Source organism: Camellia sinensis, chromosome 15 (assembly GCF_055761805.1).
Source record: "Camellia sinensis isolate YWXY chromosome 15, ASM5576180v1, whole genome shotgun sequence".
Lineage (NCBI taxonomy): Eukaryota > Viridiplantae > Streptophyta > Magnoliopsida > Ericales > Theaceae > Camellia > Camellia sinensis.
Window position 1 is genome coordinate 17202208 of NC_138975.1, and position 11733 is coordinate 17213940.

The following is an 11733-nucleotide window of genomic DNA, read 5'->3' on the forward strand; positions in this document are numbered from 1 at the left end:
AGGGGGTTGGCGTCATTGCAGCCACCACAGTAGTACTTGTTTGGGCATTTGTTTCAGTAGCCATCAATTCTAATATATAAAACAAAATTATAATTATAATTTACACTACACAGAAAATTAAACCAAATTCACAGAATTAAATTCTGTAAAAATAAAAGAAACAAGAATGTAACTTTTATTTCAAATTAATTTGAAAATAAAATAAAATAAAATTTTATTTAAACAAATTAATTCCACACAGAAAATTAAATTCTGTAAAATAAAAGAAATAAAAACTATAACTTTTATTTATCAATTAATTTGGAAATAAAATAAAATTTTATTTAACTAAAATAATTCCACACAAGAAATTAAATTCTATAAAAATAAAAGAAATAATAACTATAACTTTTATTTTTCAATTAATTTGGAAATAAAATAAAATTTTATTTAACCAAATTAATTCCACACAAGAAAATTAATTTCAGTAACACTTCAATAATTAAAATACTGAAACAGAATTTTAATTAATGAAAACTCAGAAAATAATTTCTAAAACCCAAAATTAATTTCTGAAAAAAATCCACAAAAATATATTATGAATTGTTAATGACACCAGTATCGTACTACTAGTTGTTGTCAAAGGAAAGAGACAGCATATTACTACTATCTGTCAAATAGCATATAACCACTATTTGTTTTTCCAACCAGAATATTATTTTGTAAATTCACAGAAAATAATTTTTTTCCGAAATTATTTACGAAGAATGGAAAAAGGAAAACAAACGAAAAATTCTGTAAACAGAATAATTCGAATCTGTCTTAAGATTGTAGGATCAATCTTCTGTGTAAATAAAATAAATAGAAATAAATCCAAATAAATAAATAAATAACGTACCGAATTTATTTATTAAACTGAATAAATAATTTAAGACCAAGTCGAGTGTGTGACACTCTGTCCTTAAGACAGATTCGCCCCGCTACGGTGCTTACGGTTGAGTGGCGTCTATCTCCCAGGATACAATGATCTTCACAAAATTGTTGTAGCACACCAAACAAATTTGTACGTCGAACGAAACCTGTGTTCTAATACTCTCTTTAATTTATTCTAAAACTAAAATGAAGAATAATGCAAAAATAGAAAATTTTGGACAACAATGGAACAAAATTTCAGACTATTTTTCTGACTGGTTTTTTCGATGTCTCTAAAAAAAAAAAAAACCAACCTCCACAGATTGCTGGAATATCAATTCTATTTATAGGCAACAAAAAGTGTCCGTTTGAATAGTCAATAGGTGTCTTATTCAAATTAACCGATTTGAATGTAAACTTGACCGTTGCTTTCAAACAATTTAAAAGGTTATGAAGTGCAACAGTTACAAAAACTGTTTTAATAAATAAACTATTAGAATAGTTAGAAAAGTTAATTCATAAAAAATCTATCACTTGAAAGAAATAACTTTATTAAACTATTTTAAATAGTTTAATCAAATTTTTAGGAAACCAATTAGGAAATAAAAATTTGAATTAAGAATTAAATTAAACTCCCAAAATTACAAACCTTAGGAAACCACTCAGGAACCCAAAATTTGAATTTATAATTAAATTAAATTCCCACAATAATTTTTTTATTGAAAAATTCAAATGAATTTTATCAAAGAAATTAATGTTAAACCCGAAAACGACGTCATCTTCCCATTCACTCATAAATGGTTTTGACGTTCCGTTTTCACCACTTCACCTTTTCGGACCCACCCCAAAACACGTTTGGGGTCCACCCAAATTGGGTTAAAAATATGCCTATATAAAACCATTTTCCAACAGCTTTGTTGCACTTCATGGACACAAATAGCAAATGTCAAAATTTGTTTCAAATTTAACATAAACTTTTATATTTTTTAAATGCAGTAACTGTTATTTCTTGTCATTAAAATACACTGCTCTACTAAAACTACCAAATTGTAATTTGTAACAATAGCAGCTCTAATGGCAGCTCTTCACATTTGTCAAATTTACTTTCATAAACCCAGCGGCTATTGGAGCTGCTACTTCACATTTGTCAAATTGATTATCATAAATCCAACGAAAAGTACTGGATCTCACTTATTTAACTAATAAATAACAAGATGGAGCATCATATGAGTTTGAAAAAAGTAATAATTTCTCTACAATAACATGGTAGAATAAACACTTTTTATTTGTTACATATTCAACAATGACATTATTTGATATAGTTTATTAAAAATTAAAAATTAAAAACATAACTCTTCTAACATTTAGTTAATTATTATTTTTAACTTATTTAAGTTATTTTTTTCTAATGAGCTGTAGCCAAGAATTATACAAAATAATAAGCCATATACTCTCAAATTAAAATAAGTTATAAATAAGTTATTTAAGCGGTAACAAACAACCTAAATATAAGACTTGGGGTGGATTCTGTGATGTAATCCATGTTGTCACACCCCATAAAGTTTGTTCTGATTATATTTTGATGATCTAAATCGTTTATATTATAGGGTTCTTTGAATATATCTTCCATATAAAAAATAAAATTAATCGGCCAACTATAATCACATGATCAAGCCGAATAATAACCTTTAAAAATTATCAAAATCATGTTAAACGTTTAGTTTTTCTAAATATAAATGTAGTCTTGTTGTGAGTTACAAATGTTTGAGTAACTTTAATTTTTTTTATGGATAATCTACTCAACGGAATTTGAGACATGCCCATAGAGGTTCACAAGTCGATTTGATATAGGCTTCAATTCTTTTGTCACTTAATGTGGGCAAATTTGAGGATCTAAAATTTTAGATATACCCTTCTCTAAAATCAGTTGGTAAGAGTTGAAGGAAAAAATTACAAATATATAGGAATATAAATGTGTCTGTGATGAGATACAAATAAAAAGCTGTGTGAGGGAATAAAATAATAAGTCTCTAAATAATCCTTAGTTTCAATCAACCTCACTCTAAAATCTAATTTTATAGCAAATGGACAAAAATAAAGAAGTGATTGTGAATTGAAAATGATTGTAACTTATACTTTGGGACAAAATTATAATTTATTTTATTTACATCACGAAAGTATAATGATGATTAAAATTTAGGCCAACTTAAGAAAAAATGACAACTTAAAAATAAAAGGAGAAAAATAGAAATTAAAGTGAAAAATATGATCATACCTCAGAAACTGAAAGTGTTAATACACAATATTATTTGGATAATACTTATCACTTCCGAATATATATATATATATATATATATTAGTGTCATACTCTATATACGTTCAAAATTTATAATTATAATTTTGGAATTTAAAAAATTTTCTGAAATAAATTTTGAAATGGCAATTTTATTTTCACGTGGTAAATGGCCCATTTTTACGAGGGAGACCTGTGTAGGTTATAATAGATAAATTTATTATCAAATAGATCTTATGATAATTAATTATATTTATTATTAAAAATGTCATCAATTATTAATTTTGAGTGACAGTTGAAAAATGTAAAAAATGTCATTAATTATTAATTTTTAACGATAATTAGAAAATTTTGTCATAAAAAATATCACTAATTATAATTTTAACGACAATTTAAAAAAAAAGTCAAATTTTTTAACTTTCAATGATAGTTAAAAAATTTGTCATAAAGAAATCGGTTGCGATACATGCACCAATTAATGTACACACTAATGTACCAACTAATGTTATACTATTATTATTGACCATATTTATTGTACAAGTTATAATACCTAAAACTATACAAATGACGTCACATCATCTGTTAGTACACTAATGTGTACATTAATTGATACATATAACATTATTCAAAAAAATATCACCAATCATAAGTTTTAAAGACAATTTATAAAATTACGGCAATAAAATTATTAATTATTAATTTTTTACAACATATATAAAAAATTATTTAAATAACGGTTTTATTATGATTTATTTTTAATATCATTAATGGGAGTAGTTTACCATTTTTACAATGGGGCTGTTTGGGAAGTTTGGGTTTTGTTTTTTTCTACTAAAAGATAAATTGGTTACAAAATAAAAAAAAATTAATCCAAACAAAATATCATATCAAATTTTATAATTATTTCATTTTTTATCTCACAAACATCACATTTAATCACAAAAAAACTTAACTATCTTTTCCGACACAAAAAAAATTTATCTAATAATATCTTATAACTTAAAAAGCCTACAAAAAAAACTCATTTTCCAAACACCCACAATGTCCCGGACCAAGCCCGACCCTGACCCGCATTCATTGCAAAATAATTGTCCGCGTCGCACATGATCCGAAAACGAAAGCGAAGGAAAAATCACACATACAAATAATTTTCTTTGGAGCCAAACAACAAACCGTAACTCGAACGCGAGAAAAAAGAGAATTCCACAAAGATCAAACGCCAATCAATTCGTAGATCCTCACCTTCTAGATCAAGAATGGGGAATACAGAGCGATTGATGAACCAGATCATGGAGCTCAAGTTCACAGCGAAGAGTCTCCAACGCCAGGCAAAGAAATGCGAGAAAGACGAGAAATCCGAAAAACTCAAAGTCAAGAAAGCGATCGAGAAAGGAAACATGGACGGGGCTCGAATCTACGCCGAGAACGCGATCCGCAAGCGAAGCGAACAGATGAATTACCTTCGCCTCGCTTCTCGCCTCGATGCCGTGGTCGCGAGACTCGATACTCAGGCCAAGATGACCACAATCAGCAAATCCATGTCCTCGATCGTGAAATCGCTCGAATCGACCCTCGCTACCGGAAACTTGCAGAAAATGTCGGAGACGATGGACCAGTTCGAGCGACAGTTCGTGAATATGGAGGTTCAGGCCGAGTTTATGGAGAGTTCGATGGCCGGAAGCACATCGCTGTCGACTCCCGAGGGAGACGTGAATAGCTTGATGCAGCAGGTGGCGGATGATTATGGACTCGAGGTGTCGGTGGGGCTGCCGCAGCCGGCGGCGCACGCGGTGGCGGTGAAGGCGTCGGAGAAGGTGGATGAGGATGACTTATCGAGGCGACTTGCCGAGCTCAAAGCCCGTGGGTAATGGAAAATGGGAATCTTATTGTGAACTCTGTATTTAAAATTTTTAATACTTGTTTGATGAGCTTAATGTGTAAATTTGACTGAATTTGCAATCATCAATTATTATGTTAACCTTTTGATTATTGTGTCCAGATGTTTTGCCCTATTCCATCTCTTGAATTGCAATGTAGGTTTCATGTGTATATATATATATATATGTATATATATGATATTGTTTAGGTTTATGCTCATGAAAAGATTGTACCTTTACAGAGAAAACACTCATTTAGATGTGTTTTTGTGTCTATGCTGCTGTATATATATATATATAATTCTGGCACCAGGATTTTACACTGGCAGCAGTTTTTCTTCTTGTTATATGAAAGGAATGAATTTAGATATGATTTTTCAATGTAAATCTGAGGTGCATTTTGTACAGATTATTTGGAATTTTCTTAGTAAAAACATTGGTAGTGGCAGAATTTTGATTCTGGAAGGACTTATTTTTTCTGGTTTCTCTATCCCTTGTACAGTTTCTAAAGTCTTCATTGATTGTGCATTGCTTGCTTTAGAGTACGAATATGTTCATTGGGCATGCCATTAGTATTGCTAAATTTGGTGTTTTTCTAGTGATTCAATTATGTTGTCTGTGTCATGTTTGTATGTGCACACGTGCACACACAACTTGTAAGAGCCAGTTTTGAACCTTGTGGGTGAATGCGGCATATTGACTTGTGTTATAATACTAAGAACTTGTGAGGGAACGTTGAAATTTGGAGTGTGAGAGAAAATCATTATTCTTAAATATCCTGTTAGTTTATTTAGACGAGGAAAATATCATGCTAATGGAGTCCCTTCTTCATCTCCAGATGACCGTAGCTTCTTTGGTTCCTCTTGAAGGTGAGCGATTGGATTACAGGACTTCTGCCATACTCGACCGAGCATTAGTGGCCGCTCACGCTTATTAAGAACTCTGCGTATTGCAGCTTAATCTGCAACACCACCAAGTGTAAAGCTTGATGACTACCATCACAAGACTTTTCAATATCAGAGACATCTTAGAGTGAAACAATTGGTTTTGGGGAATCAAGGATTGAGTTTTTACCTTAGCCATTAGAACACCTCCATCACCTCCATGTTTTTCTGCTGCAACAGGCTTCCCATTCTTATCATACACCACACTGATTGAACATAAACAAGTGTGATTTCCCTCACCCCACTGTAACCACTATCGTCCCAATAGGTTCCACCATTACCGCCCCATCATCCTATGCTCATCCTTTTCTCCCCAGCTTGATCCTTTTCACCCTCCTGTAATACTATCATATATGAGGTGAAGTTAATTATTAAGAGAAGACATAGGTTAAGTTTCAACTTATATTTGATTAAGATGAAAAACTAAGGACTTCCTAGATTTCATACCATCACTATACAGGGAAAGTAAGGAAGCTAAATGCTGTGTAGGGATGAAAAGATGCAGAATGTGTGATAGAGGGGATGGCTATGTTTTTTGTTTTGTTTATTGTTTTCTGTCAAGGCAAGTGGTGATGATATATAACTACAAGTATCTGATTCCATTTCTAGTCTATCCGGGAATTTTGGTTTTGCTTTGTGCATAAGCACATTTTTGGTGCCATGTTAGTGGTGCAAGAACACCTCACTTTTTACAATTAGTGGAGTACTTTGTTATTGATGTTGCTAACAAAGAAGAAGAAGAAGACACTCTTTTTAACATTTAATCTATTTTCGAAATACTTTTCCCCAATCCCAATACTAAATTATGTGTCAGAGAACAGATTAACATTTGCCTGATGTTAAAAATTGGATGAGAACTCTATAATTTAAGATCTCAGAGACCTAGGAATTTCTAGTGTAGACACAATTTGCATTATTTAGATGAGGAAAACCTTATAGTGAATAATGTAGCACAGTTGATGTTTTTGAGAGGGATGATCAACTCCGCAAATATCAATCGAAACTTGAGCCCTTGTATACGTGAATTATGTAGGCCAAGAGGTAGGGAGACCTCCCAGAACTATCTAAATTGAGGAGAGATCTGTTAAGCTACATGAATTAGAGAGAATACTAGGAACTTTAGTTGAAGCCTAGGGACAACTGAGTGGTGCATGAGCATTGGTTTTCACATGTGTGCATGTAGCATTGAGGTACTAGAGTTTAAACTAGGAGACTAATTTGATTCATTAGATGCCTTGAAAAGATGAGTGAAGTTTTAGGTAAAGCCTAGGGAAAATTTGGTGGTGTATGGATGATTCCATGTGTGTCTGTGTGTGCAACACGAGTTCAGGAGTTAGAACAAGAAGGTCGAATTACTTGAGCAGTAACTTTGTGAAGATCAGAGTTTCATGATTATTGTTGTGACATGAATTATCTTTAAACTGATAAATAGATCTTCATCTTCTTTATAATTGTTTTATTGTTATGAAACAGAAGTCCCTTCAAATTACCATTCCATCTATTTTACAGACTTCAACAGATAATGATCTAATACAATAATGAGAAAAACAGCTCGACTGCTGAGAACATAAATAGGGGTTCATTGTGGCTTTTAACTTTCGGTGAGTCTACACAGGCTCTTCACCATCTTTCGGGGCTGAAGATGGGGACGAGGTGCTCATGAGTTTCTTGAGCTTCCGATGAACCTTCTGATAGAGTTTTGTTGACTGGGCACGGGACAATCGGAAGCCAATTGCATCCACATACCATCCACTCCTCCCCTTGAAGCCCACCATTACGCCTCCATCCATTGAAAAAGAAAATGGGGTCCCTTCTTCGACTCCAAATGGCCCGTAGCTTCTTCGGTTGCTCTTGAACGTGAGCGATCGGATCACAGGGCTGCCGCCATACACCACCGGACAATAGTGGCCACTAACGCTTGTTAAGAACTCCTCCGGGTATTGCAGCTTAATCTGCAACACCAAAGTGCAAAGGTTAATGAGTACCATTTAGTTCACCTTTAGCTTATAAATAGGTGGTTATGGTCTTTAGTAGTCAGGTTTATGACATTTTAAGATTGTATTTTGTGAGCTTAGAGCTCTTTCGTATCCTATGTGGATATTTTCACATCAAAACTTTCCAATATCAGAGACTTCTTACTTAGAAATGAAAGTTTTTTATGGAATCATGGATCAAGTTTTTACCTCTGCCGTTCTAGTCCCTCCGACACCTCCATGTTGTTCTGCTGCAACAGGCTTGCCATTCTTGTCATACACCACGCGGATTGAATCAATACAGCGGTCATAAGCAAGTGTGATTTCTCTCACCCCACTGTAACTGCCATCATCCCAATAGTTTCCGCCATTACCGCCCCATGGTCCCACAACTATGCTCAACTTTTTCCCACCAGCTTGATCCTTTTCACCCTCCTGTAATACCATCATATACAATCATACATATACCAGAGACAACAATGCCATTTGAGATTGCTTAAATCATAGCCCTGAACAAGAAGGTTGAGTCATTCAACTACTAGTCTACCCTAGTTTTTTATTTTTTGTTTTTCTTCTTTTCTATTAGTTGCAATGCAAATAATAGGCCTTTACTTATGAGATTAGTTGAGTAGACTTGCCTTAGTTGTCAACAAAGGAAAAGAAAGAAGATTTTCGATGATGTCTCTTGGTTTTCCAACCTAAGTATAACACCGAAACATTCGCAATAAAATTTTAAGTCCTAGAACATTGATTGTTAGGAGATAGGGAGGATCCTGCAGAAGTACAAAATTCTGATTGTTCAGAGAATCAAATTGATTCTATAATGATAACTATAGCTCATATGTGTACATATATACATACATATTTGGTTATCTTATCTATGTTTGAAGAAAAACAAACTGAAAATAAAGAAAATAAGTAGAGCCAATCCAAAGAGAAGTAATACATAGGTTAAGTCTCAACCCCATACTTGATAAAGATTGAAAAGTAATAGATTTTTGAGATTTCATACCATGGATATACAGCGAAAGTAAGGAAGCTTAGATGCTGAGTAGAGACGATGAAAGAAAAGGGATGGCTGTGTTTTGTTTGATGATATACAAAAGAACTACAGAGCCAGCTGACATATACTAGTAAGTAGTAACAAGTATCTGATTCCATTTTCTAGGTTTATCTAGGAATTTTGCTTTTGCCTAGTGCATAAGGACATTTTTGGTACCATGTTTGTGGTGCAAAAACACCCAAACAAGTCTTCTTTTTTCTTTTTCTGTTTTTTTGAATTTATTTAGTGGGAGTGTAGTGTAGCAATATATAGACAGAAAATTCATACATAAAACTTATACATAATGATTTGGCTAGGTTTTGAGCTTATTGCTTTTGATAATACAAATAATACTGTCACATCATTTTTTATGCAATATTCACACAACATTGGTGATATTTTTATTCAGTGGGGATGATTTACAGTTGTTTACTGTCAGTTGAATATTGCAAATGGGCTTTCCCTATTTGTAAGTTTGAATCATGAATTTTGGTAGGGATTTGAAAATGAAAATGAAAATGAAAAAAAGTAGGTGAAATATAATTATATTTCATACATATTTCATCTACATTTTTCTTTTCTTTTTTTCAAATTTCTATCCAAATCAATGATCCAAACACAATCATAGAAATTATGGTTGAAAGCACTATTTTTGGCTCAACCGCGTACAAGAAAACAAGCAGATGAACATTACAGAAAATCTCAATTTCTTTGGGGAAAAATTATTTTAAAAAATGATTATTCAAAAACATCTTTTCTTATATTTAGTTATAATTTTGAAATTAATATACTGGGGGTTGATTATATTAGTGGTGGTGGTGGCGGTGGTAGGGTGCGGTGGTGGTGGTGATAGTGGTGTGGTGATAGTGTAATAAATATATTATACTGATGGTTCTTGAAATTTGCTTTGAACTTCACTTTGGTCCATTTAGTTTTGCACATGATTTTTTTCCGTTACAAATTCTAGTGACCGAGGGATAGACCACATTACAACAAAATTGAAAGTATAGAGATCAAATTGTTTAAAAATTACAAGGAATAAAGTGCTAGTTTATTTTGAATTCCACTTTAGCCTAGTTTTGTACGTGAATTTTTTGTTATTTCAGAATGTTGTCAACGCATGATTGAGAAATCACATTATAACAAAATTAAAAGTGTAAGAATTAAATTGTTCAAATTAAAACTACAATGATCAAATTGAAATTTTGTTCAAATTAAAGTGATCAGTGTTGTAATTTACTCTTAAAAAATTCAACAAATTCAATTCAGTGTTAAATGCTTGTACAATTATGAATTCAAATTGCGAATCAAATTTCAAGAAGAAAAAAAAAAAAAAAGACCTCCACATGCATAACTTGTGATTCAAGAGTTACTCGAATGATGTGATTGCAATGACGATTCAAGAGAGTAGGGAACTCCATTGCATTTTGTTATTTAACCTATGGCTCTTTCTTTTTTAATTGAACCATTAGGGTTAATGTTTTAAACAATGAGTGCAAAATTTTGATCCATTTATTTTTAACAAAGATCAAATATAAAAAGAGACGATCATTTATATAGTGGTAGAGTTCAAGCAGTGGTGGCGGCGAACGGCTTCAGTGACGACGAGGGGGTATGATTTTATGCTTGAGACAGATCTTCCATCCTTAAGAGTATAGTCCTGACCACATTGTGAGTAAATCTGGATTTCTCAAGTCGTTGCTGTTTTTTGTGACTTTTTGTCATTTATTTTTAATTTTTTCTTTTATTGTACTTGTATTCTGTTTTTTATTTTAATATATTGCATGCTTTCTGATTCTCAAAAAAAGAAGGGGAAAAAAAAGAGACAATCATGCTATAAAATAGTACTTAAATCATAGATCCGAACAAGTCTATTGCAGAGGTCTTTACTTATGAGATTAGTCAAGTAAGCTTGCGTTAATTATTTTGCAGACATCTACATATACAAACTCAATTTGGAGATAGAGAGGATCTAATAGAAATATGAAATTCCGATTGATTAGAGAATCAAAGTTCAACAATGATAATTATAGTTTGTTATAAGTTAATTATTCTCATGATATATTATCTACATACGAAGAAAACAAATTGAAAATAAAAATAAGTAAATAGAGCCAATCAAATGGGAAGTAAGTAATACATAGGTTAAGTTTCAAACCCATATATTTGATAGAAGATTGAAAAGTAAAAGAGTTTTGAAATTTCATACCATGGATATGCAGGGAAAATAAGGAAAGCCTAGATGCAAAGTAGAGAAGAAAAGATGGTGAAATGTTTGATAAAGGGATGGCTCTGTTTTTGTTTTTTTCTTTTTTCAAAAGATATACAGAACTTCAGAACAAGTGACATGTACTACAAGTATCTTATTCCATTCTAGGTTTATCCAAGAAATTTGATTTTGTTTTGTGCTTAAAACACTTTTTTGGTGCCATGTTAGCGGGTGCAAAAACACCCTCACTTTTCACAATTAGCAGAGTATATTGTTTATAGTTTTGCTAACAAAATGCCACTAACCATTTTTTTTTTTTTAAAAAAAAAAAAAAAAAAACACAAGTCATTTGGCAAATCTCAAAATATTTCAAGGACTTTAAAACTCATTTTCAATATTTTTGAAATATTTTTCACATCAATCACAATACTAAACAATGTCACAGGAGCACTAAATAGCATTTGCCATGTGTTAATTGGATGAAAACTCTATAATTTACGATCT

General features: G+C 32.0%; 2 protein-coding genes across 4 annotated transcripts; one reads left to right on the forward strand and one right to left on the reverse strand.

Annotated features, from left to right (window-relative positions):
* Positions 1-4075: 4075 nt before the first annotated feature.
* On the forward strand, positions 4076-5182 carry LOC114271245 (ESCRT-related protein CHMP1B). The gene has a single exon (XM_028212874.2). The coding sequence runs from the start codon at positions 4441-4443 to the stop codon at positions 5050-5052; it is 612 nt and encodes a 203-aa protein (XP_028068675.1). The 5' UTR covers positions 4076-4440; the 3' UTR covers positions 5053-5182.
* A 2238-nt stretch (positions 5183-7420) lies between these two features.
* Positions 7421-11323, reverse strand: LOC114271246 (Mannose-binding lectin superfamily protein). 3 transcript variants are annotated; one of them, XM_082909487.1, is made up of 4 exons: positions 8991-9060; positions 8617-8676; positions 8189-8413; positions 7421-7957 (listed from the first exon to the last, which is right to left on the reverse strand). In XM_082909487.1, exons 1-4 carry the CDS (start codon positions 8991-8993, stop codon positions 7613-7615), a joined length of 633 nt encoding a protein of 210 aa, XP_082765613.1. In that variant the 5' UTR covers positions 8994-9060; the 3' UTR covers positions 7421-7612. The 3 variants fall into 3 exon arrangements, with proteins under 3 accessions (XP_082765613.1, XP_028068677.1, XP_028068676.1); XM_028212876.2 differs by lacking the exons at positions 8617-8676; positions 8991-9060 and adding an exon at positions 11230-11323; XM_028212875.2 differs by lacking the exon at positions 8617-8676 and having other exon boundaries at positions 8991-9123.
* Positions 11324-11733: the final 410 nt, after the last annotated feature.